Source organism: Pezoporus wallicus, unplaced genomic scaffold (genome assembly GCF_028554395.1).
Source record: "Pezoporus wallicus isolate ANWC-B61680 ecotype Strahan unplaced genomic scaffold, APGP_CSIRO_Pwel_v1 contig_7750, whole genome shotgun sequence".
Classification (NCBI taxonomy): Eukaryota; Metazoa; Chordata; class Aves; order Psittaciformes; family Psittacidae; genus Pezoporus; species Pezoporus wallicus.
The window spans coordinates 273,210-294,967 of NW_026637425.1; the positions used below are offsets into that span (position 1 = coordinate 273,210).

At 56.6% G+C, this 21,758-nt stretch overlaps 4 protein-coding genes across 7 annotated transcripts; 3 read left to right on the plus strand and 1 right to left on the minus strand.

Annotated features, from left to right (window-relative positions):
• The first annotated feature begins 883 nt into the window (after positions 1–883).
• SIRT7 (sirtuin 7) lies at positions 884–6,002 on the plus strand. Its single transcript, XM_057405355.1, has 11 exons — positions 884–908; positions 1,656–1,816; positions 1,882–2,019; positions 2,591–2,695; positions 3,646–3,716; positions 3,813–3,885; positions 4,344–4,442; positions 4,904–5,140; positions 5,383–5,463; positions 5,558–5,664; positions 5,749–6,002. The coding sequence occupies exons 1-11, from the start codon at positions 884–886 to the stop codon at positions 5,954–5,956; spliced, it is 1,305 nt and encodes a 434-aa protein (XP_057261338.1). The 3' UTR covers positions 5,957–6,002.
• Positions 6,003–6,005: 3 nt separating this feature from the next.
• PCYT2 (phosphate cytidylyltransferase 2, ethanolamine) lies at positions 6,006–15,781 on the plus strand. 4 transcript variants are annotated; one of them, XM_057405394.1, is made up of 13 exons: positions 6,006–6,157; positions 6,475–6,563; positions 7,293–7,454; positions 9,144–9,210; positions 9,679–9,763; positions 10,759–10,803; positions 12,049–12,187; positions 12,795–12,877; positions 13,046–13,123; positions 13,679–13,744; positions 14,005–14,070; positions 14,531–14,619; positions 15,272–15,781. In XM_057405394.1, exons 1-13 carry the CDS (start codon positions 6,072–6,074, stop codon positions 15,360–15,362), a joined length of 1,146 nt encoding a protein of 381 aa, XP_057261377.1. In that variant the 5' UTR covers positions 6,006–6,071; the 3' UTR covers positions 15,363–15,781. The 4 variants fall into 4 exon arrangements, with proteins under 4 accessions (XP_057261377.1, XP_057261374.1, XP_057261375.1 ...); XM_057405393.1 differs by lacking the exon at positions 6,006–6,157 and adding an exon at positions 7,139–7,253 and having other exon boundaries at positions 6,487–6,563; positions 7,334–7,454; XM_057405391.1 differs by lacking the exon at positions 10,759–10,803 and having other exon boundaries at positions 6,012–6,157.
• Positions 15,782–16,696: 915 nt separating this feature from the next.
• Positions 16,697–17,121, minus strand: ANAPC11 (anaphase promoting complex subunit 11). Its single transcript, XM_057405402.1, has 2 exons — positions 16,988–17,121; positions 16,697–16,917 (listed from the first exon to the last, which is right to left on the minus strand). The coding sequence occupies exons 1-2, from the start codon at positions 17,094–17,096 to the stop codon at positions 16,772–16,774; spliced, it is 255 nt and encodes an 84-aa protein (XP_057261385.1). The 5' UTR covers positions 17,097–17,121; the 3' UTR covers positions 16,697–16,771.
• Positions 17,122–17,201: 80 nt separating this feature from the next.
• Positions 17,202–21,743, plus strand: ALYREF (Aly/REF export factor). The gene is made up of 6 exons (XM_057405395.1): positions 17,202–17,435; positions 17,646–17,777; positions 20,153–20,300; positions 20,415–20,478; positions 20,589–20,766; positions 21,488–21,743. The coding sequence occupies exons 1-6, from the start codon at positions 17,202–17,204 to the stop codon at positions 21,500–21,502; spliced, it is 771 nt and encodes a 256-aa protein (XP_057261378.1). The 3' UTR covers positions 21,503–21,743.
• Positions 21,744–21,758: the final 15 nt, after the last annotated feature.

The following is a 21,758-nucleotide window of genomic DNA, read 5'->3' on the forward strand; positions in this document are numbered from 1 at the left end:
CGCCGTGGCTCTGAGGTTAGTTTTTATAAAGAGTTATCAGACTTTATTTATAAAACTTAGAAAAAGACAAAAAAAGAGGCAAGTCCTGTTTGATATCTTTTTGCAGTTGTACCAAAAGTGACTTATTCTTGACCTCGTTGGCTTCCGTCGTGTCCCCTCGTGTTGCGCTCTCTGTTCTCTGAGCTCGCTGTGCTGTGCTGGTGCCAGTGGCTGCCTTCGCCGTGTACTGTCGTTTTCTCGCTGCCGTTGTTTTCCCTAAGCTCAACCGAGAGATGGAGTTGGCATCTCTGCATTCTCCGGGAGGATTCTGGCACACTGGCAAAGGGGCTGCTGTTCTTGAGGGACGGCTGGTGTAGCTATTGGTGATGCCTGTCCAGAAACACGTCCCTGCAGAGGTGTGCTGTGTGAGCAGCTGGCACCGGAGCGCTGTTACCTGAATGGGGAAACCGTGCTCTCCTCTCTCCAGCAGAGCTGGCAGAGGAGTAACATAAGGGAGAACTGTCCAAGTTTAGGAAGAGGCTCAAGGGATTTAACTGTGGAATTGGATCCTTCGGTCAGAGCTTGTGTCGCTCTTGGGGCTTATCTGACAGGGGACAGTGCCGGTTCTGAGTGTCTGTAGTGCTGGAAATGGAGCTGTGGCCTGGTTACTGCCCAGCCTGGTACAGCTCTTGCTTGTGAGTGTTGGAGGAGCACTCAGAGCTGCGCGACACAGCTGAGGAGCTGTTTGTGGCCAGGCTCCATTTCCTCAAATACTTTATCCCCCCTGCCCTCCCCAAAGCTTTGAGCTGATTACTGAGTAGTTGCAGAGAAGCAAGACATGGGGGTGAAGTCCATGTGAGCTCCTGGCTGCCTAGAGTCTCCTGAGTGGAGGGGACAGGCCAGGATGGCACAAGTGACGCTGCAGCCTTGTGGGAGGCAGTTTACTGTATTTGGTGGGTTTGATGCATTTTTCGCGTAGCTGATCTGGTACTGTTGTCCTCAGGGCTGAGAAGCAGGTAAACTGATGGAAGCTGCAATGTGGCAGGAGAGGAGCAGATAGTTGGTGGGCATTTCCTGCTGGAGAAGATCAGCTTTGCTCTGACTGATTGGGAGTTTAGGGAGGAGCTGTTTTGAGAGGTTTTCCCAGTCCCAGAACTTTCTGAACAGGGAGCAGGTTAGAACATTGCCTCCAGGCTTCCCTCTCCCAGCCCTGGGCTGCTTCTCGGAGCTGAAGCATGCCACTTCCCAGCTGTCGACTGGCTGGGCTACACGCTGAGCAGCACTTGGAGCTCTGGGCTCTAACCTTTGTCTTCCAGCTGGTGATGTGCCTGGAAGAGGTGAGACCTTCCAAAACGCGATGACCTCCAGTTGCTTGCGGTGTCAGCCCCAGCCCTGTCCCTCCTGGTGGCAGCCTGAGGTCAGACCTGTCCAGAGCTGAGCTCTGAACCCAGCTGGAGGCCTGGTCCTGCACTGCTGCTGGTGAGACTGTGCCGCTCTGGAGCGAGAACCAGAGCCAGGAGGGCAGAGCCGGCGGCAGCGCTCCCCGCTCCGCCCCCTGTTAGCGCTGCGCTCTGGGGAGCGGGTGCGAAGCCGTGGCTGGAGGGGCCGGTGCGGGGGTGCCGCTCTGTGGGTGCGGGGGGCACGCGGGTTCCCCGCGGGCGCCTGTGTCTCTGCAGGCGGTGCCGGGGCCGTCCCGCGGCCTCTCGTGTACAGTGTTCCGGCGTGGCGGTTCTTGTCCCTTTGGTTCCCTGCTGTGACGGTGTCGTGTTTTCTTTCTCCCGCGGCGGCGCGCGCCGAGCTCCTGCAGCAGGAGGAGCAGCGGGACCGGCGGAGACAGGTACGGCCCTGCCCGGCGCCGGCCGCCCCCGCCCCGCGGCCGCCCTGACCTCCCGTGCCGCGCAGGTGTCCCGCATCTGGAGGAAGCCGCCGGCGGAGCGGAGCCCCGAGGAGTGCCAAGTGCTGGGCGAGAGCGACGACATCGTCCGGGAGCTGGAGCGGCGCCGCAAGCGGCGAGAGCGGCTGCGCCGGCGGCAGGAGGAGGTGCGCGGCGGGGCCGGCGCGGGGGCGCTGGAGCTGCGGCGGGAGGAGCCGCGGTACCGGGAACGTCGCTGCTCCGCTCGCGGTTCCCTCCCTTTCGGGGCTGCCAGAGCCGTGCGGGCGCGTGCCTCGGGACCGGGAGATGGATCCGCGTGTGCTGCGATCCGGGACCCCCTTGGGCAGGAACGTGTTCTTTTCAGCATGGAAAAGACGGGGGGTGATGGGCACAGGTTATTCCTGGGGAGATCCTGGCTGGGCACGGGAGGAAAGGAGAACCGCCAGCCATTAGTATGATCTCCACAGGGAAGTGGTGGATTCCCCAGCACTGGACACTTAAGATCTGGCTGGACAGGGTGCTGGGGCAGCTAGCCTAGGTCATGCTTTGCCTGGGAAGGTCGGCCCAGATGATCCATAAAGTCACTTCCAACCTGAGGTTTTGGGATTCTGTGGTTGTTTTTCTTCGGAAGTCAGTTCTGGTAACGGTGATGGCCCTTGTCAAGCGTGCAGAGTGCTCTGCTCCCCACAGTTCACCGTATCTCAGAAACACGTGAACTTGCTCAGTTGTGTTTTCCAGGTATGTGACGAACCAGAGGAGTTAAGGAGAAAGGCCACTGAGCTGGCTGCTGCCATCTGCAGTGCCAAGCACCTCGTCATCTACACGGGAGCCGGGATCAGTACGGTAGGTTTCTTTGGGGTGAGTGGCTGGAGCTGTGGGAGCTCCTGCAGGGCTGTTGCAGTGTTGTTTGGGCTATTTTTGTGGTTTCTGACTGACTGCATGGTGCGTGTTTGGAGCCTGGGATGCGGTGGGAGCACACACACCATGACAAGGGCAGTGGTTAGTTTGCATCCTGGGCTAATGCCTCCTGCCCAGGCGATTCTGAGGCTGCATCACCTCTGTGAGCATGTGAGGAATGTGCTGCTTAAATGGGAAGATCACCAGTCTGCCTCCATTCTTGAGTGTCTTTGACTGCTTTTGGTGTAAAACCTAAAACCAAATTGACTCATTAACATTGTGCTAATGGACAAGCAGGAGCAGCTGGTGTTACTGGAACTTAGCAATGACACTCAAGAAATGCTGTGATGGCCTCTGGGAAAGTGGAAATCTGGGAAAGAAGTGGCTCTTCCTCTCCTAACGTGATGTGTCACCTTTACTGATACCTGAGATGGGAACCCTACTTTCTGTCCCTTTTCTACAGTCTGTGCTGATACGGGGCACGATTCTGGGCAGGGTGTATAATGTTATGAGTATTTTTTGCTGAGTGTGAGCTGCCAGAAATCAGTCTAATGAAAGTAAGGAAAGATTCAAAAATTAAGTTCTGTGTAAGGAATGGCGATACCAAGGATCAGAAGGAGTTCTGGAGGGACTCCATAATGGTAAAATTGGAGAAAATAAATACTGGGAGTGAAAATGGGAGCTGTAAGGTAGAAGAGATGCTGAAGAAAGAAAGAACATGAAATGAAGGTTTTACTGCAATTAGGGAACCACTGCTCTAGAAACCTTGGAGTGAATTAAAAAGCCCCTGTCAGTGAGGAGTGTCTGGAGGTCCTGGGTGCGACCGGGTTGATGTGTGTGAGGACAAGGGTGTGAACCTGCTGCCAGGCCTCATTTTTTCTCCCCTGATGACACAGGCAGCTTCGATCCCAGACTACAGAGGCCCTAATGGCATATGGACGTTGCTGCAGAAAGGCAGGAGCATCAGGTAAAAAGACAAATTCCGAGCTGTGTGGCAGAAAGCTGAGGCTGAAGGAGACATTAATGGCAATTCAACTTTATTTTTTTCCTTGCTCCTTGTCAGGGCCACAGATCTGAGTGAGGCAGAGCCCACGCTCACCCACATGAGCATCGCCTGCCTGCACAAGCACAACCTGGTAAGATGCTTTTGCTGCGCCTCACTTTTGTTCCTCTGTGTATGGTAAATAAAGCCCACCAGGGGAAAAAAAGCTTTTCATGAGGCTGCCTAACTCCTGTTTTCACTCAGGTGGCTACACGTCCACGTGTATAGATCACACATGCTCACATACAGCTGAGTGTCCCTCGGGCTTGCTCCAAGCTGTAGCCCTGGCAGCTTTTCCCCTTGTGCCTTGTCTTTCACACTGTGTGCTTGCATCTTGTGAAGCTGGGCTGGCCACAGCGTCAGCACCACTGGCAGCTCACTGATACTGCTGTCTGGCAGGAGGAGCTCTCACAAAGCTCTGTTCTCCAGGCTGCCTTATTTCCCATCCGTCCTGCACCGGGTGATTTGGTGTGTGTTGAGACACCTCATTTGAGTAACACAGTCAGTGCTGTGTGTGTGTGGTGACTGGCTCAGTGTGTTGTTCTCCTCAAGGTGCAGCATGTGGTGTCTCAAAACTGTGATGGGCTGCACCTGCGGAGTGGGTTGCCCCGAGCAGCAATATCCGAGCTTCATGGAAACATGTACATAGAGGTGAGTGGCCAGAACAGGGTGAAGTTACTGCCTGGGGTCTTCACAGGGAAATAATACAAGCTATTTATCTATCACTAGCTCAAGAAGAACTAGGAAAAGGGCTACTCTTTGCTTAGTTAAGGCCATCAGGTTTGGGATGAATGAGCTAGCAAGCACAAACTGAAGCATTCTGTCCGACTCTCGCTGTACTTGCTAAAGCTTTCTGCTTCTGTCTGTGCTTCTTTAGGCCTCCTCTGAAATCCCTCCTATGGCAAAGCTCATAGGCTCCCTGTAATTCCACTTGCTGGCTGAGGTTTTCCAAACTTTCCCTAGTTAGCATCTGATTCCTGATGATCCCTCCTAGCACCTCCACTTTGTTGTCCCCAGAAAGTGCTTTTCTCCTGAGAGCAGTGGCTGGTTCCTGGCCTCCCACAGTCTGGATGCTGGTGGTGTAACAGGGTTTTGCTTTCGTCCCGTGCCAGGTCTGCACTTCGTGTACACCCAACAGAGAGTATGTGCGAATATTCGACGTGACGGAGCGCACAGCCCTGCACAGGCATCACACTGGCAGGATGTGCCACAAGTGTGGGGCACAGTTGAGAGATACAATCGTCCACTTTGGGGAGAAGGGGACGTTGAGGCAGCCCCTGAACTGGGAAGCAGCAACAGAAGCTGCGAGCAAAGCAGATGTGATTCTTTGTCTGGGTTCCAGCTTAAAGGTAACTTTAGAGACTCGGTGAAGATTGTTAGCAGCATTCCCTCTTGGTGCTACACCTTGGTGCTGAGCAGTCTCCTCCCAAACAGACAACTGTAAACTCTGGTGTCAGGATTCGCCCACCATCTGTGATAGTCTCTCTTCCTCCCTCTTTCCCCTCCTGGTAATACATTCCTTTTCCTCTCGCCGATGCGGGTCGCTGTTCCGCGGCCGTTGGCTGTGCTCAGCACCTCTGTTTTGTGACAGGTCCTGAAAAAATACCCCCACCTTTGGTGCATGAGCAAGCCGCCGCCCCGGCGTCCCAAGCTGTACATCGTGAACCTGCAGGTGAGCGCCCTCGGCACGGGGTGGGAGGGTGCGGGACAGCCCGGGGCGGGGTGCGGGAGGTGCTGCAGCCGCGGCTCTGCTGTCGCTCCTGCAGTGGACCCCCAAGGACGACCTGGCCGCCCTGAAGCTGCACGGCCGCTGCGACGACGTGATGCGGCTGGTGATGGCGGAGCTGGGGCTGGACATCCCGCGCTACGAGCGGTGAGCGCCGCGGCCCTGCCCCGCACCCGGCGGTGCCCGCCCGGGGCCGCCCGGCAGCCGTCCCACGCTCGCCTCTCTCCGCAGGGCGCGGGACCCCATCTTCGCGCTGGCCGAGCCGCTGCGCCCCGGCGAGGAAGGGACGCACTCGCGGAAGCCGGTGGCGCCGCCGCCGGGCGCCGAGGAGCCGCCGCGGAGCGAGGAGGCGCCGCGGGAGCAGCCGGGGCCGCCGGGCCGGGCCGGGGGGTGGCTGGGCCGCGGCTGCGCCAAGGGCTCCCGGCGCAGGAAGAGCTGAGCGCGGGCGGGGCCGCGCCCCAAGATGGCGGCGGGGCGGGCGCGGGGCGGGGCGGACGGCGGCGGCTCCGGTGGCTGTGCCGCGGGCGCGCGTTGCTGCCCGTGACAGCGCGGCCATGCTGCGCAACGGGGCGGCGGGCGGCGGCCCCGCGGCGGGCGGCAGGGCTGCGGCGCGGCCTGTGCGCGTCTGGTGCGACGGATGGTGAGTGCGGCGGGCGCGGGGCCGGGCTGTCGCGGGGAAATAAACGGTGTTGCCTGCGCTGGTGCCTCCGGCTCCTCTGTGACCGCGGCCGGGCCTCGGACGGGACCGGGCTCCCGCGCGATTTGTGCGGCGGCGGGAGAGGAGCCCCCGCCGGGCCGTGCCCTGCTTCGCCCGGGGCTGGGTGCAGCGGGACCGGGGCGCTGCGGCTGCCCCGCGGAGCCCGGCGCGATGTGGCAGCGCTGCCCCGTGCGGGGACGGTGACCCCCGACCCGCGGGCCGGCTGCGCCCGCGGGCTGACCCGGCCGCTGTGTTTGCAGCTACGACATGGTGCACTACGGGCACTCGAACCAGCTGCGCCAGGCGCGGGCCATGGGCGATTACCTGATCGTCGGCGTGCACACGGACGGTAAGAGCGCTGCCCCTCGAGTCGCGCAGCGGCGTCACCCCGAGAGCGGCCCCCCCGGCACAGAGCGGGCGGCCCTCGCCTCCTCGGGGAGCAGCAGCCTCCAGAGAGCGGCTCTTCCCTGGGCAGGGGAGAAGGGCTCCCCCTTTCCCACTTTCTGGAGCGAGGTTCCGTAGCTCCGAGCTCTTGGGTTTCTCTGAGGCGTGACCCGTGTCCCGTGCTGTAAAAACAACTGCACCAGCTGAAAACCTCGCTGGTTCTGCTGTCGCAAACTATAGAGCTGATACTCCAAGGCACATCAGTGTGTGGAGAGAACTCGTTGTAGCCCATTGGGAAGTTAAGTGCGAAGAGCTGTTTCTTGTGTGTGAAGACCGATTTTAAATTGGTTTATGGATGCGTATTTTCTAGCATGAAGCTGTTGTTTAATGGGAATTTTCCCTTGGGGCTGCCAGGCGGTCCAGGTACCTCCCAGTAGCAAGCATCTGGGTGCAGGGAGGCACTGGGTCCTTCTGCCTTCCGAGGGAATTCCAGTGACATGCTTAGGAAATGCAACTGAATTGAAATCCTTTCTGATCTAGCTGAGGCTTCCTCCTCTACCCCAAACCAGCTCCAAGCTGAGTATGAGTCCATGATGCAGTTCACCCACCCGTGAGATGAGTGAGGCTCCTGTAGGAGAGCATCTTCATAGCTGTGGTACATGCTTCTAATGGGGCTTTTCTGTTTCTTGCTCAGAGGAGATTGCCAAGCACAAGGGCCCCCCTGTCTTTACACAGGAGGAGAGGTACAAAATGGTGCAAGCCATCAAGTGGGTGGATGAGATTGCTCCAGGAGCTCCCTATGTCACCACACTGGAAACTCTGGACAAATATAACTGTGACTTCTGTGTGCACGGTGGTGAGTGATATTCTGAGGTGTTCCATTAACAGAGACCCTGTGGGGCTCGTGTGCTGCAGGCTGAGGAACGTGATGGCCAGTGGGTACATCGTGTGCAGGGATCTGCTTCCTGGCTCCTGACCTGCTGTGGTGGGGAAACACGGCTGTGTGCCAGGCTTAGCATGCTGGGTACCCCAGGGGTGGCCACATCCCTGGGCTATAAGCAGCCCTCTCACTGACAGAGGGGACGTGCTGTCTGACAGCTATCCTGAGGTTGCCCTTAGCGCTAGCAGAAATCTGTGCAGACCTTAACGTGAAAAATGCTGTTAAAAGGTAAATGCAGAAATACAGTTGTGTTTAAATCTACTTATCCTGGGATGAGATCAGATCTGGAAAGCTGCTCTCCCTTTATCCAGCTGATAAGCTGTTCAGGGGCTTAGCTGAGTGTGTAGTCAGAGACCCAGTTCCTATTGGGAACACTTTTCAGTTTACAGTCACTGAAGAGCACCTGTGTTCTGGGAAACATCCTTGCCCTTGCACTCTGTCCCTTCCTGGGCCTGCTGCTTGGATTCATGCAGCCTCAGCCCTTCCCCAGCCCCTCGGGAGGTGTTCTCTCGGTTTGATCAGGAGGAGTCTTTGCACTCATGTCAGGGATCTTCCTCGTCTGATCCCGGCGCCTGCCATTGATTAGCCAAGTATTTCACTAAGTGTACATAAATCGTTAATCCTGTGAGACAGACGAGCTTTTTCACGTGGACAGGCTGATTATCAAATTCCCTGTTAACTTAGTTACGTGTCCTGAACACGTTTGGGGTGCGTGACCCTTCCTAGGCTCAGCGGGGGATTATGGCAGCAGAGCTGCGCTTGTGGCCTTTGCTCCGGTTGCCCTGTGCTTATCCCCTCTGCCAAGTCACTCTGTACTTGCACCTGGGTGATGCCCTCACGCTGCAGCTTTGCCAGGTTGTGTTGATGCAAAGATAAGTTTTGCAATAGCTGAGCTGAACTGGGAGGGTGACAGGCACAAACCCACTGTTTGTGCCCTCTCCTGGCACGCAGGGCTGCGCTTGCAGCATGTCCTTGTGCCCTGACGTGAGGGTGTGGGGTTTAGGACTCCTGTCACCCATGAGCTGCCAGCGCCTGCTATGAACAGGCTGTTCTGCCAAATGAGAATGGGTTTTCACTTGTGAAGACTTTGCACTGTCACTGAGAGTAAGTGAGAGGTGGTTTTGTAGAGTGAGTTGGGAACTGTGGCAAAGACAAACCAGAGTTAACTCTGAGGAAGGGTAGCTCCATGTGGCTGTACAAGTGTCATCGCTGCAGGAAGGAACTGGCTGTTGGAGGGCTATTAAATTGGCTGGAAAGGTTGTAACATGAGCCAACAGCCAAAAGCAGTCCTGGGGATGTGAAGGTTGAGGTGCTTTTTGGTAGGCTGATGGGGGCTGCTCACTGTCATTCAGGCAGTAATTCAGTCCTGGCTGCTGCTGGTGTCACTGCAAGGGCAGCTGGCTCTCATCTTCTGGGCTACCTACAGAACAGTGAGCTGGATGGCTAATGGTGATCAGCATGCAGGACTATGCTTGTCTCTACAGATGGAGTGGTCTTGCAACCCCCTGGCGTTCCCGTGGGATGCAGGATGTATCCCCCTGCCATCAGAGCAGCTACTGTGCAGCAGGGCTTGGGTGCGGTTCTGAGGCTTTTCTCTCTCTGCAGACGACATCACGCTCACGATAGATGGCAAGGATACCTATGAGGAAGTGAAGGCTGCGGGGCGATACAGGTAACCTGCGGCTGCTCCCCTTCCTCCCCTGCTTTGGGCAGAGTTTCTGAGAGTTTGTGCCCTGAAGGGGATCAGATAAACCACAGCTGTCCCCGGGTTACACTTGAATTTAGCTGTGTTGTGTGCCAGAGCTTCAGTTGGTTCTATCACTGTGGCTGTGGGAAGTGTTGCAGCCTGGCAGCTGGTGGGGCCTGCCTGGTCCTGGCAGAAGCTAGATCTGGCCTCAAGGCTTCATTGGGGGTTGGCTCTTCTTGGGAGCCTGTGCAAGGTAAGCTCTGCTCATGTGAGCAGTTGCTGTAGGGTGAAGAAGATACAGAGGCTCAGTGAATGGATGCTGTACTTTATATCAAGAGCAGGTAGAAGCACAGCCCCTCGTTTGGGTTTGTCAAGTGTTGTGTGGTAATGGTGGGAAATGAGGAGGAACACCTTCCTGTGGCTTCTGCTCTATCTTTGCTTGTCTTCCTGCAGGGAATGCAAACGCACCCAAGGTGTGTCCACCACTGACCTCGTTGGCCGCATGCTGCTCATGACTAAGGCTCACCACAGCAACATAGTGAGTCACAGGGCTTTGGGTGGGAGTTCAGAGTCCTGGGCATTTGCCAGCTCTTTCCTTTTGCTGTCCCAAATGGCAATGGAGCTCCTGGGCCTGGCTCCTGGGTGCAGGGAGAACTGGCAAGCTGATTATGGGCAGTGGCAGCAAAACAACCTGCTTATGTTTGCTTAAGCCTGCCTGAGATCACAGCGATCTCAGCCCATGCTGCTTTGGAGAAGGGGGAGGTTGAGGGGTGTTGAAAGCTTCAGTCCTTGGTGACTGGCCTGGGAATCAGGGAATGTTACAGGCACTACAGGCTAGCCTGTGCCTTCCCCGGGGGTGAAGCTGCACCCTGCAGCCAGGTTGATCCATCACCCCTGTGCTGCCACAACTGGAAAGTCCTCTTCCTTCCCACTGAGCTGCATGCTTCTGCCTCCTGCTGTCTCTAGTCTGATCAGACCTGCCTCGAGTCTCTTCAGTTCACTACATGCTAGATAGCTGATGTAGCCAAAGGAAAATAAAGGAAGTAGTCATATGGTGGAAGTTCCTATATAACTGCAGGGACAAGACAAAGGACCAATTCAGGGATCAGGGGAGATCTTCCAGTTTGCTGAGCTGTTAGATTGGCTTAGATGGACTTCAGAAGCTCACCCCATGCCATGGTGCAGTGCTCTGGCTGGCCGCAGGGATCTGAGCCCATCTCCAGTGGAGTGTCTTTGGAAGTAGGAGGGACACCGTCCTCTTAGGGGCTTGCGTTGTTGTGGGAGGACGTAGGTTTGAAATGCTATCAGGTCTGCAGGTTGGGCAAGAGCCACCGTCACTGCGTGGTGCCAGGCGGGGATCAGATGAGGACACGATTCATCTGACTCACGCTGGGACACGACTCTGGATATGAACTGGTTTGTCAGTGTTCAGAGCCAGGGATCTGGTGTGCAGCCTGGGCCACCCACGGCCATGTTCCTGGTCACGTGAGCTATGTGAGTGCTTCAACATTGTGACTCTTTATCTCCCTTCAGGATGAGGACCTAGACTATCGGAAGCACACTGACAACTTTGGGAAGGTAATGTGAGTTCTGGTCACGGATGTCTCGTTGTTGTCCTGTCCAAGAAGGATTCCAAATGTGCTTTCAGCCTCTGTTGCAGGCTTGTTTTCCACCCCGTATTTAGTAGCAACCTCAGTAAGCGTTTGCTGCTCGATAAAGGAACTGCTGTAGTTAGTGAAATAGGTGTGGCCGTGCAGGGCCAGAGGGTGAAGTGTCCTTCAGCGATGCCATGGAGCTGCTGCACCCATTGAGCCTTTGCTGGTGTTCTGGCTTGCTTGTACGTTCTTAACCGCTGTTCTTTCGGGTCCCAAGTGCCTGCAGGGACAGCCCAGGGAGAGCCTCTGTGGATGCTGCTTTCAGTGCTCATGTTCTCAAAGGTGTTGCATCAGGTCTGGGAAGTGTCTGTAGCAGGCACGCGGCTAGCATGAGTGTGCTGCAGGACTTGTGTGCCTGGTGGAGCCGTCCTGGGTCCGGCTCAGGCTCGCACTGCCTCTCAAGAGCTGTCAGCCCCCCTCTGTCCCTGGGTGTTGGACTGTGCCCGATTAACAAGTGCCAGTACTTAGAGCTTTACTCGAGCTTTTACTCACAGGGGGTTTGCTGGTTGGGCTGAGTTATCCTCTCTGTTCCCCACCACGTTGGGGTGTTTGAGCAGCATGAAGGGTCTGTTGCTGCAGCATGGCTGTTCCCTGGTGCTTGGATCACCAGGTTCCTGCATGGCCCCACGCTGAGCCCCCTTTGCATGCTGTGTGTGCCTGACTTGCCCGCTCTCGCCGGGGTTGTCTTTGTTCTTGCCAGTCTGGTAGAGCCCAAGCTTTAGGGGTCAGGAAGGTGCCCGAGGGGGTGACCCAGTGCCTGTTCCCAAATCTGATGTGTGGGGGGCTAAAACTCCATCCTCGGTTTCATGGCACTGGTATCGGCTCCTGCTGGAGCCAGGGGGAGGCTGCTGGAGGCTGGAGAGGAGCGAGGGTAGGTTGTGTGTTACTGAGCCTTGTCTCTCCTGGCAATCCAAACCTGCCCTGTTGCTTTCCTCCTTCTTGAGCTTTCTCCTCGGCATCTCCTGAGCTGGCTGTCAGGGACGATTTGCACCGTGTTTGACAGAGCAAAAATGGCCTTTGAGATTGCTGAGCTCTTTGGTGCCAGGAGCGTGGGAAGTCTGAGCTGCTGAGAATTGTGATACTTGCAAATTGCCTGCGGCTGTGTCTGTGTTGTCCAAACCCCTCCTGGAGCCTGGAAAGGAGACGTGTGTGGGGTGTGTTTTCCCAGGGACCAAAGGGTCACAGTCCTTGGACGGGCGTCTCACAGTTCCTGCAGACATCTCAGAAGATCATCCAGTTTGCTTCAGGGAAGGAACCACAGCCCGGAGACACCATCATCTATGTGGCTGGAGCCTTCGACCTGTTCCGTATCCTGGACTTTGTTTTGTCAGGAAAGCAGCACTGGTCTTTCAGTTTAATGTTCTCATGTTCTGAGGCGCCAGACCAGGATATTTGTCTCTTTTTTTTTTTTTTTTTCCCTTTTCCTTTCTTTCTCTCTCTGTAGTTGTGCAAGTGGGGGTAGGCAGCATTCTCACTGCCTTAGTTGCAGGACACTGAGGAAGGAGCTGTAGCTGCTCTCTAGAGAGGTTTGTAGCTGTTGGAGGATGGCAGGGAGAGAGGTGGTTGCTCTCCCTGCTCTAGTGATCACACTCCAGTCCCCCCGAGGGCTGGCGTCATGGCCCAAGCACCTGCCCGGGCCACCTGCAGCAGTCTCAGAGGCACTGAGCCAGAACACCCAGATCAGGTAGAAATTCTGCACAGAGGCAAAGTTGAGTCCATGTGATGCAGAGCTGGAGAGGTCTGGTTTTTGCCCAGGACCTGTGGAGGAAGGAGGCGACTGGATATGGGCAACGAATAATGCAGAAATCGAATCCATAGGATTTATGTCTCCCACTGTGGTTTTCCAGTGTATCTGTTTCTGTCTCCCTTTCCCTGTTTTCTGTGTTAGTTTCAATTCCTTAAAGTGTTCTACAGATATTGGGCACGTAGATTTCCTGGAGAAGGTTCACCAGCTGGCAGAGAAACCCTATATCATCGCTGGGCTGCACTTTGATCAGGTCAGTATAATGTTGTCCAAAGACAGAGCGTCTTGGCCCCTGTTCTTTCTGTGCTCAAGAAGCCGGGAACAGGATGTGTTGGCCAAAACAGGGTTTTCATGTTGGGAGAAAGTGAGAGGGAAAGGGGTTGCTTTGTCTCTCTTTAACTGTGCCTGGTGCTTTGTTTAGGAAGTAAATCGTTACAAAGGGAAGAACTACCCCATCATGAACATCCATGAGAGAACACTCAGTGTGTTGGCCTGCAGGGTAAGTGCCTCTTGGGTTGGTGTCTCTGCACCATTTCAGAACTTGCCTGGAGCTTGGTGGTGGTCTCCTGTAGCCAACAACCTCACGCAGGTTCTTTGGCATGTGCTGGGGAAGCAGAGACGGGTCACTTCAGGCTGCCAGAGGAGCTGGTGTGCTCTCAGGAGTCGTCCCTGGGCTCTCCTGTTGTGCTGGCTAACCTGAGCTATTGAACTCCCCCACCTCTGGTTAGCAAAGGCAGCAGGGAAGAAAATTCCAGGGAAAGAAATATGGGGAGGCCCAGAAGTGTGTTCTCTGAGCTATAAACTCCTGAATTTGCTGTATATACTTTACCAGAAAGCATATTCTGTAGTGGAACTAAAAGATGCTGTGTGACAAGCAGTGGCTGCTAAACCTCCTTCCGTGTTCCATTGCTTGAGTTCCTACCTCTCTAACTGGCTGACCTGCTTAAGGTTGTTCATGAAGCAGGCTGGCCCCTGGTTTGGGGGTGTTGGTTTGTGGTTTTGGGGTGTGTTTGTTTTTCCCAAATCTGGACTCTTTACCTCATTTTTCCTCTAGTATGTCTCAGAAGTGGTGATTGGAGCCCCCTATGCTGTCACTGCTGACCTGCTGGATCACTTCAGGGTGAGTCTTTGCATATAGATGGATGTGAAGATGTTGGGTGTGATGTGCTTGGGGAACTGAAGTGGTGCAGTAAAACACAGGGGTGTAGAGGGGAGAAGGTACAGCTCAGCAGGGTTACTGGCAGTGCCAGATGCACCACCAGGGCCAGTACAGGAGGGGTGGCTTTGCTGGTCTCCAGGCTGTGCTGCAGCAGGTGCAGTGGCAGGGAAGGTCCTTATGCATTTTATGGGTCTTGTCAACAATTTTGTATCCTTCTCCAGGTAACACTTGTGTGTCATGGGATGACAGAGGTGGTGCCAGACAAGGATGGTTCTGACCCATACGAGGTAAGGCGCCAGCTGCTGTTGGCTGTGCTGCTTTGTCAGCATTGGATAGAGGCAGTGTGGCTTCGTGTTCCCGAGCTGGGAACTTGTATTGCAGAGGATGCTCCCAAGCAAGTGCAGCACAGGTGAGCCTGGTTTTCATCCATCCTTGAGGGTGGCTGCTTGGAGCAAAGGTGTAAACAGCTCTGTTCTTGCAGTCCCTCTTTGGTTTGCCTGTTTCTGGTGCCTTCATGGCAGAGTGAGAAATCCTGTAGCCTTTGCTCTATGCCAGTCCTGGGCAGCTCCCACAAACATAAGGCTTTGCTTTCAGCAAGTAGTTATCCTGCCTCCTAGGAATCATTTTGTGTTGTGCCTGGCTGGGTGCCCTAGAACCTGCCATGGCTTCTGCTCAACATCCCCTGCTGAGCTGTAACCCTGAGGGCCTGCGTGTCTCCCCAGCTCAGTCTGCTGTGTTTGTCCACAGGAACCGAAGAGACGTGGCATTTTCCAGCTCGTGGACAGTGGCAGCAACCTCACCACAGATCTCATTGTGCAGAGGATCATCAAGAACAGGTTGGTTTTATCTCCCAGTTCTGTCACATACTGTACTGACCAGCTTGCGTGAGGACTAATGAATGGGATCAAACAGGGAGAGGAGTGGTTACCTAAAGGCACAGAGTCAGTAATTGGTCCTTCATCTGCCATAGCTTGGGGAGGCTGCCTAGATGTGGATGTACTGGACTGCACAGGGAAAGGAACAGCTGAACTCCACTGTGTCAGTGTGTGTCACTGTGTTTTACTGGTCTTCCTCTTCCTCTATCAGTGATAAAATTCCCTTGCTCTATTCCCAGGGGGAAAGAGCATGTTGCTTCTTTCAGAGCTTTGCTCTTTTAGGCCTGAGCCCTTTGCCTTCAGTAACCTTGGCTCAGTCAGTGGTAAATTTGGTTTTGGTATTATTAAATGGTCTGTTCCAGGACAGGCCAAGCACGGAGCAGCAGCGTCTGCTGCTGGGGCAGAAACAAGTGGTGTTTGCCCAGTGTGGGAGCCTGTGAAGTGGTGGGAACAGTTATGGGAAGCTCTGGGTGCTGGCTCTTGAAAGCAGTTGGGAGGTTACTGGTGGTTTCTGAAGCGCTCTTGGAGCAGAGTAGCAGGAGCTATGGTGCTCCCCTGCTCCAGCTGAGATAGAGATGGATGAGAATTTCATGGCATTTTGTGATTGATGCAGGCTGGAGTTTGAAGCTAGGAACCAGAAGAAGGAAGCAAAAGAGCTGGCTGTGCTGGAGGCCATGAGGAGACTGGAAGAAGAGAAGCACTAGGCCAGCAGAGAGCTGGTGTGTGGGTCACAGATCGCCGCAGCCTCACCTCTTGGGAGCAGACAAGCTCTTGGAGGGGACCCCTGGACGGGGACCCCGCTGCTGGTGCGCAGGGTGTGCTGTCTGCCCTCTCCTGGCCTAGCTCCTCCTCCAGTAACTGCAGCCAGTGAGGCCGGAGCCTGCTGCTGCTGCTGCCTGGTTTCTCCTCCATCAGCCCCTTTCCAGGGGAGAGATGACAGGGAAAAAAAAAAAAAAAAAAAGTAAGTTTTAAAGGTTTTAATTCTAACCCATGTTTTAACCCCTTGATGTGCTTTTACTGTTGCCAGTTCTGGCTTTTAGTAGGAGGGAAATGGAGCAGATGCCCAGGCCCCAGGTTTGGCTGGAGCCTGTGCTCCTGAGCAGCCTGGGGGTGGTGGTGGGAACGGTCACCCCGGGGACGGCCCCTGCACAGACAGAGCTGCTGCAGCTCCAGCTGGATCTGCTGTGCCCCGGGGCCCCAGGAAGAGGCAGCAGCACAAGGGGCAGGGGCACAGGCACCCCCAGGGGCTTCCTCCACAACCTGGTGCTGTCCAGACCTGCTCAGAGCCTGGAGTCCCACCTTGTGCCCAAGGGCTTCCCAAAGGGAGGGACTGGAATTTCAGCTGAACCCAGGGCTTCTTGTAACGTGCAGCATGTGAGTCCCTGCACAGTGGTGCAGGGCCTGAGGAGGACGGGTGCTGAGCCCCTTCCTGCCTCTTACATTCCAGGGTGCAGCAGCGGGTGCCCTGGGCCACATGGTCCTTCCACACCAGTTCTGTTGTCCTCTCTGTTGTAAACTTTGTTGCTGGTCATTAATAAAACATTAAGAGTTCTGTGTTGGTATCTTTGGGCCCAAGGTGGGGTCACAGAAAGGGGCCAGGTTCTGGGCTGGCGCATCCCTGCTACAGCTGCTTTTTCTGGAGCTGTGGTGGGAGCCGAGGTGAGGCTGCTGCAGCAGCACCAGCTCTTTGCCCTAGGGCACAGCCGGGTGCTGGGCATGATGGGGTTGCCCCGGTGCAGGGACAGCTCTGTCCGGAGCCGTTTGTTCTCCCTGCGGGAGTTTTTTGCTGAATTCACTAGAAATGGAACCAAACCGTGCGAGCGGCCCTGGCTTGGCTGTGCTGGGCTTTCCGGACAATGAGGTTACAGCATTTGCACTGGGAGGGTGTTCCGGCAGTAACCACCGAGTAGCGGCGGGGCCCGGCCCTCTCGAGCCCGGCAGAGCCGCTTCTCCCCCCGCCCCGCAGGCGGGTTCCGCGGAGCAGTCGTTTCCCCCCTTCCCGTCCCCGGAAGGACACAGGACACCGGAGAGGCGCGAAGCCGCCGCACGTTTATTGAGGGCAGAGCACGGCCCGGGGCGGTGAACGGCGCCCCTCGGTGTACCGGCGCCACCGTCACTCCTTGAACTTCCACTCCTGGCGGCACATGGGGCAGTGCTGCTGGACCTGCTGCGAGTTGAGCCACTTGAGGATGCAGTGCATGTGGAAGCAGTGCGAGCACTGCCCCCACACCAGCGGGCAGTCGTCCCCGGGCACCTTGCCTGCGGCGCGGAGAGCGCGTCAGCGCGGTATGGCCCGGCCCGGCCCGCCCGCCCCGCCCCGCGCACTCACAGTCGGGGCAGCAGCCGTTGAACGCCATCCGGCAGATGCCGCAGTTCTCGTCGTTCGCCACCCACAGCCAGGACGCGACCCCGTGCCAGCTCCGCACGCGCACCCGCATCGCCGCCGCCAGGGCCGCACCTCCGCCGCTCGAACACCGCCTCTTCCGCTTCCGGCGGCGGCGCAGCGCGGCCGGAAGTGCAGGCCCCGGAGCGGAGCCGCCATCATGGCCGACAAGATGGACATGTCGCTGGACGATATCATTAAGCTCAACCGCAGCCAGCGCGGGGCCGGCCGGGGCGGCGGCCGGGGCGGCCGAGGCCGGGGCGGCGCCACCCGCGGGGGTGGGCCCGGCCGGGGCGGCGTGGGAGCCGTGCGAGCGGGAGGCGGCGGCCCCGTGCGGAACAGGCCGGTGATGGCCCGGGGCGGCGGCAGGAACCGGCCCGCGCCCTACAGTCGGGTACGGGACGCGGCGGCGGCGGCGACGGGCGGGAGCGGGGCCACCTGCGGGGCTCGGCGGCGGCGCGGGACGGGGAACCGGGCTGGGCTCTTCGGCGAGGCGGGATGGGGTGGGCGGGCGGCCCTTTGTCCGCTCCCTGCGGCGCGGGCAGTGGGGCTGGCGCTCTGCGGTGCCCCGGCGCCGGTCAGCGAGGTACCGGTCTCGTTGCAGCCGAAGCAGCTCCCCGAGAAGTGGCAGCACGACCTGTTCGACAGCGGCTTCGGGGCGGGGGCCGGCGTGGAGACCGGCGGGAAACTGCTCGTCTCGAACCTGGACTTCGGCGTCTCGGATGCGGACATCCAGGTGGGGGCTCGGGAGCGGCGCCTCGGGGGATGTTCATGGGGGGTTTCATTCATAGCGTCGGGGTAGGGCACACCAAGCAGCCGCGGGAGCGCTGCAGGTCCTGCTCCTTCCCTGTGCGGACAGAAGAGCCCCGGGTGAGTTAACTCTGCATCAGTGGTGAGGTTTGTGCCACGAGCCCTCATCCTGCAGCGGCTCTGGTGATCCTGAGGGGCTGTAGTTGGGAGCAGCCACCATTGCCTGTGGGGCGCTCATGGTGTTGTAGGGTCTCTGCCTTGGTGCAGGGGGGAAGGTGCTGCTGTTTTGCTGGATCCAGCCACAATGGGAGAATTGACCATAAACTGCTCAAACTCGAGGTCTGTGTAGTTGCAGCGATGCCAGAACTGTGCTGCGTGTACAGCCGCACGCTCTGGGTGTACAGGTCCTGGTTGTGTAGCTCTGCTGAGTGTTGAGGTGTTCCATGGGTGTACCTGGGAGGAGTTATCTGTGAGGGGTTACCTGTGGTACCCACTGTGTTGTTTTCTAGCCAAGTGATGTCCTGTGCTCGTGTCCCTTCTTTCAGCCGTGCTTTGGGTAAGAGCCTGCTGGGTTCTCCTGGTTGGGTGTCGCTGTGCTCTGTCTCCATACCATGGCATGGGGCTCCCCCAGTGGGGAGGGCACCGGCACCAGCAACACCCGCGAATACCGGGGCTGTATTGGCTCCGTGAAGCGCTTTCTTTTGGAATGGTTTCTGGTCCTCACATCCTGACCAGGGAAAGCAAGCAACTGCAACAGGCAGCTGCCTTTGTTGTCGGTTAATTCATTCGGTTGCTCCGTGTGCCTGTCTGGCTGTGCCTGGGGGATTGGAAGGGAGCTTTTTGAGGTCACCTTGTTACTGGGTAATGCACTTAAAACCTGCCCTTTACCCCTGTAAGTGCAGATTTGGTTTCCGTAAGTGTGTTGCTCTGTGAAGTGACCTCAGTGTGACCAGCTCCTGTGCTTCCTGCAGCCGTTGAGATTCACTTTTTCTGCTGTTGGCTCTGACTGATGTGTGGACGAATTTCCACTCAGGGTTATTTAGCAGCAAAGTTGATTTAATGGCTTTGCACCTATTTGTTGTTACTCATCCTATAATGGAGCGCTGCCTCAGGTGTATGATGCCTTGCTTTGTTCCTGTGTTAGTCATGTCACTAACAAGGTTCAGCAGGTGTACAGCAGGCAGGAGTGGCTGGAAGGAGCCTCAGATGTGCAGAGCTGCGCAGCGCAGACTGAGCCTGGCTCTGGGAAGCTGCTGATGAGTGCTGGGAAACGTTCACCTCTGGTGCATGAGCACAGGGAGGAGCAGAGCCGCAGCCCTGCTGAGCATGGTGTGCTGGGGAGGTGAAAGACGTGTGGTGCTGCGGCCACCACAGCGGGGCTGTGGTGGTGGCTCCACAGTGGGTCCAGCAAGAGGTGACTGCTCCCTCTGGGCAGTAATGGGGCAGATATTGAGCTTTTGAGGCATGGGGTGCAGGGGTACCTTGTGAAGGGGACATGTCCTGTTGACATCTCAACGTAGCACCTGCGAAACAAAATCGGTGGCTCCATTTGCTGCCTCTTCATTTCCATCCTTTGGGGCAGCAAATGACGTAGAAGTGCAGACTGGTTTGGGTTGAAAGGGAACTTAAAGCTCATCCAGTTCCAGCCCCCTGCCACGGGCAGGGACACCTTCTACTAGAGCAGGTTGCTCCAAGCCCCTGTGTCCAACCTGGCCTTGAACACTGCCAAGGATGGGGCAGCCACAACTTCTCTGGGCACCCTGTGCCAGCGCCTCAGCACCCTCACAGGGAAGAGCTTCTGCCTAAGAGCTCATCTCAATCTCCCTTCTGTCAGTTTAAAACTATTCCCCTTATCTTGTCACTACATGCTCATATAAAATGAGACTTAGTTCAGTAGAGGATGTTCTTCATCCCAAGTTTTGGGGTATATTCCTATGGGCTGTGCTTCTAAATTGCACCTGATCTGATAAAGATTTAGTTGGGGGAGAAAGAACTTCAGCACAATGAAACTGTGGCCATCTTTATATGTGTTCATAGGCTGTTCTTCCTCTGTGACATGGGTCTGGATTATTTTTATTAGTCACTCTTTGAGTCAGCCTCAAGGCAGCGTCCCTTGAGCCTACTCTGCTGCTGTGAACATGTGCCTCACACGTGGTGAACTTGAAGTCCCTCTTGGCTTTGACACCTGTGGCACCTCCCTGCTGGGGTTGTGCTCCCTCTTTCACTGGTCCTTTGTCTGAGTTGTCCATAATGATTTGAAAGGCACCTCTGGTGGTGTGTGTAGGGATGGGCCGGCACCATCCTGGGCTGCGCAGTGTTCGCGGCACTGACGAATGTCTCTGCTCTTCCCCTCTTTCTCAGGAGCTCTTTGCAGAGTTTGGAACCTTGAAAAAGGCAGCCGTGCACTATGACAGGTCTGGCCGCAGCCTCGGGACAGCGGACGTGCATTTCGAGAGGAAGGCGGATGCGCTGAAGGCGATGAAGCAGTACAATGGCGTCCCCTTGGACGGTGAGTGCGTGGCCGTGGCGCCTGCCAGCGCCTGCATCCCTCCTGCACGTCTCCTGCATCCCTCTTGTACCCCACATCCTGCTCATACGAGCCCCCGGGCTGCTCTTCCTGCAGGGCGCCCCATGAATATCCAGCTGGTCACGTCACAGATCGACACACAGAGAAGACCAGCACAGAGGTGAGTGTTGAGCACCCAGTGCAGGGCAGGAACCTGCCTGGGCCCTCTCCTGTGGAATCTCTGTGGGTTAACCACCAGCCACTAAATCAGCTGCTTTTGAAAACTGGCAGTGTAAATAGAGGTGGCATGACCAGGAACCGTGGGGGTTCGGGATTTGGTGGTGGTGGCGGCAGCAGGCGAGGCACTCGTGGTGGAAACAGAGGGAGAGGCAGAGGAGCTGGAAGAACTTCCAAACAGCAGCTCTCCGCAGAGGAACTAGATGCACAGCTGGATGCTTACAATGCCAGGGTAAGTGCTTCCCACAGCATCTCCTCCTGGGAAATGTGGCAGCCCAGAGTCAGCAGGAAGAGGTTTTTCATAGAATCCGAGCCTAGTTTGTGTTGGAAGTGACATTACAGCTTACCCAGTTTCAACTCCCTGCCATGGGCAGGGATACCTTCCACTAGAGCAGGTGGCTCCAAGCCCCATCCAGCCTGGCCTTGAACACTGTGAGGGATGCAGCAGCCACGGCTTCTCTGGGCAGAGAACATTTTCCAGGTTTTGGGATTAACACCAGCTCCCTCTAAAGCCAGGCAGTGCCTCAGTGCAGTGTTTGGCTCTGCTCTCCACAGCAGTTGAGCAGCTGCTGTTGCTGGCAGCTGGGAAGCTGTTTGCAGGACAGCTGCAGTGAGCAGTAGCTGCAAACAGAACCCCCAGGGATAATGGGCTGTGAAAAGGGAAAAGCAAAAGGCAAAAACGGGAGTCTCTGCCCTGTGGGTGGATTAAAATCTTAATAGAGAACCGGGGTCGTGTGTGTGGTGTAGGAATGGGTGAAGTCCCGGTGAGAGTGCAGTGTGGGATGAGTGGAATTGCAGATGGTGGCTGGGGGAGGGGGGAGGAGCAGCGCAGCAAATCTCACTTGTGCCCTTCTGCTGTGGGGCAGCTGCCCCCTGGGAGCTCCAGGGCCGGCAGGGGTGTGGGAGCTGCGTGTGCCCCGCGGTGACGGCTGCTCTCATCTCCTCTCTTCCAGATGGACACCAGCTAAAGCGGCGGGCACAGGGAGGATGCGGCTGTGGCTCCTGGCTCCCGGCGGGGCTGTGGCCGCCACCTGGGGATGGGATTTGTTTTATTTTCGTTCTGGGATAGGTTTTAAACTCCTGTAAAGGTTTTTTTTAATTCCGAGCAGACCCGTTTTGTACCGAGTTATTTTTGGGATAAATTTTACTGTTGCTGTTGGGCCGAGGTGGCTTTTTCACCTTCGCCGCAATAAACTAGAACCGTGTCTAGAGCTGTGGATGCCG

What these genes read in the sequence shown, in the direction of transcription:
- PCYT2 (XM_057405394.1), top strand. Translation starts at nt 6,072, where the DNA reads ATGCTGCGCAACGGGGCGGCGGGCGGCGGCCCCGCGGCGGGCGGCAGG. An exon ending in AAGGCTGCGGGGCGATACAG is followed by an intron (nt 9,211 to 9,678) that starts GTAACCTGCGGC and finishes GTCTTCCTGCAG; the next exon opens with GGAATGCAAACGCACCCAAG. An exon ending in TCAGTGTGTTGGCCTGCAGG is followed by an intron (nt 13,124 to 13,678) that starts GTAAGTGCCTCT and finishes TTTTTCCTCTAG; the next exon opens with TATGTCTCAGAAGTGGTGAT.
- SIRT7 (XM_057405355.1), top strand. Translation starts at nt 884, where the DNA reads ATGGCACAAGTGACGCTGCAGCCTT. An exon ending in AGCGGGACCGGCGGAGACAG is followed by an intron (nt 1,817 to 1,881) that starts GTACGGCCCTGC and finishes CGTGCCGCGCAG; the next exon opens with GTGTCCCGCATCTGGAGGAA. An exon ending in ATGGAAACATGTACATAGAG is followed by an intron (nt 4,443 to 4,903) that starts GTGAGTGGCCAG and finishes GTCCCGTGCCAG; the next exon opens with GTCTGCACTTCGTGTACACC.
- ANAPC11 (XM_057405402.1), bottom strand. Translation starts at nt 17,096, where the DNA reads ATGCGGGTGCGCGTGCGGAGCTGGCACGGGGTCGCGTCCTGGCTGTGG. An exon ending in CAACGGCTGCTGCCCCGACT is followed by an intron (nt 16,918 to 16,987) that starts GTGAGTGCGCGG and finishes TCCGCGCCGCAG; the next exon opens with GCAAGGTGCCCGGGGACGAC.
- ALYREF (XM_057405395.1), top strand. Translation starts at nt 17,202, where the DNA reads ATGGCCGACAAGATGGACATGTCGCTGGACGATATCATTAAGCTCAAC. An exon ending in TCTCGGATGCGGACATCCAG is followed by an intron (nt 17,778 to 20,152) that starts GTGGGGGCTCGG and finishes CCTCTTTCTCAG; the next exon opens with GAGCTCTTTGCAGAGTTTGG. An exon ending in CAGAGAAGACCAGCACAGAG is followed by an intron (nt 20,479 to 20,588) that starts GTGAGTGTTGAG and finishes GAAAACTGGCAG; the next exon opens with TGTAAATAGAGGTGGCATGA.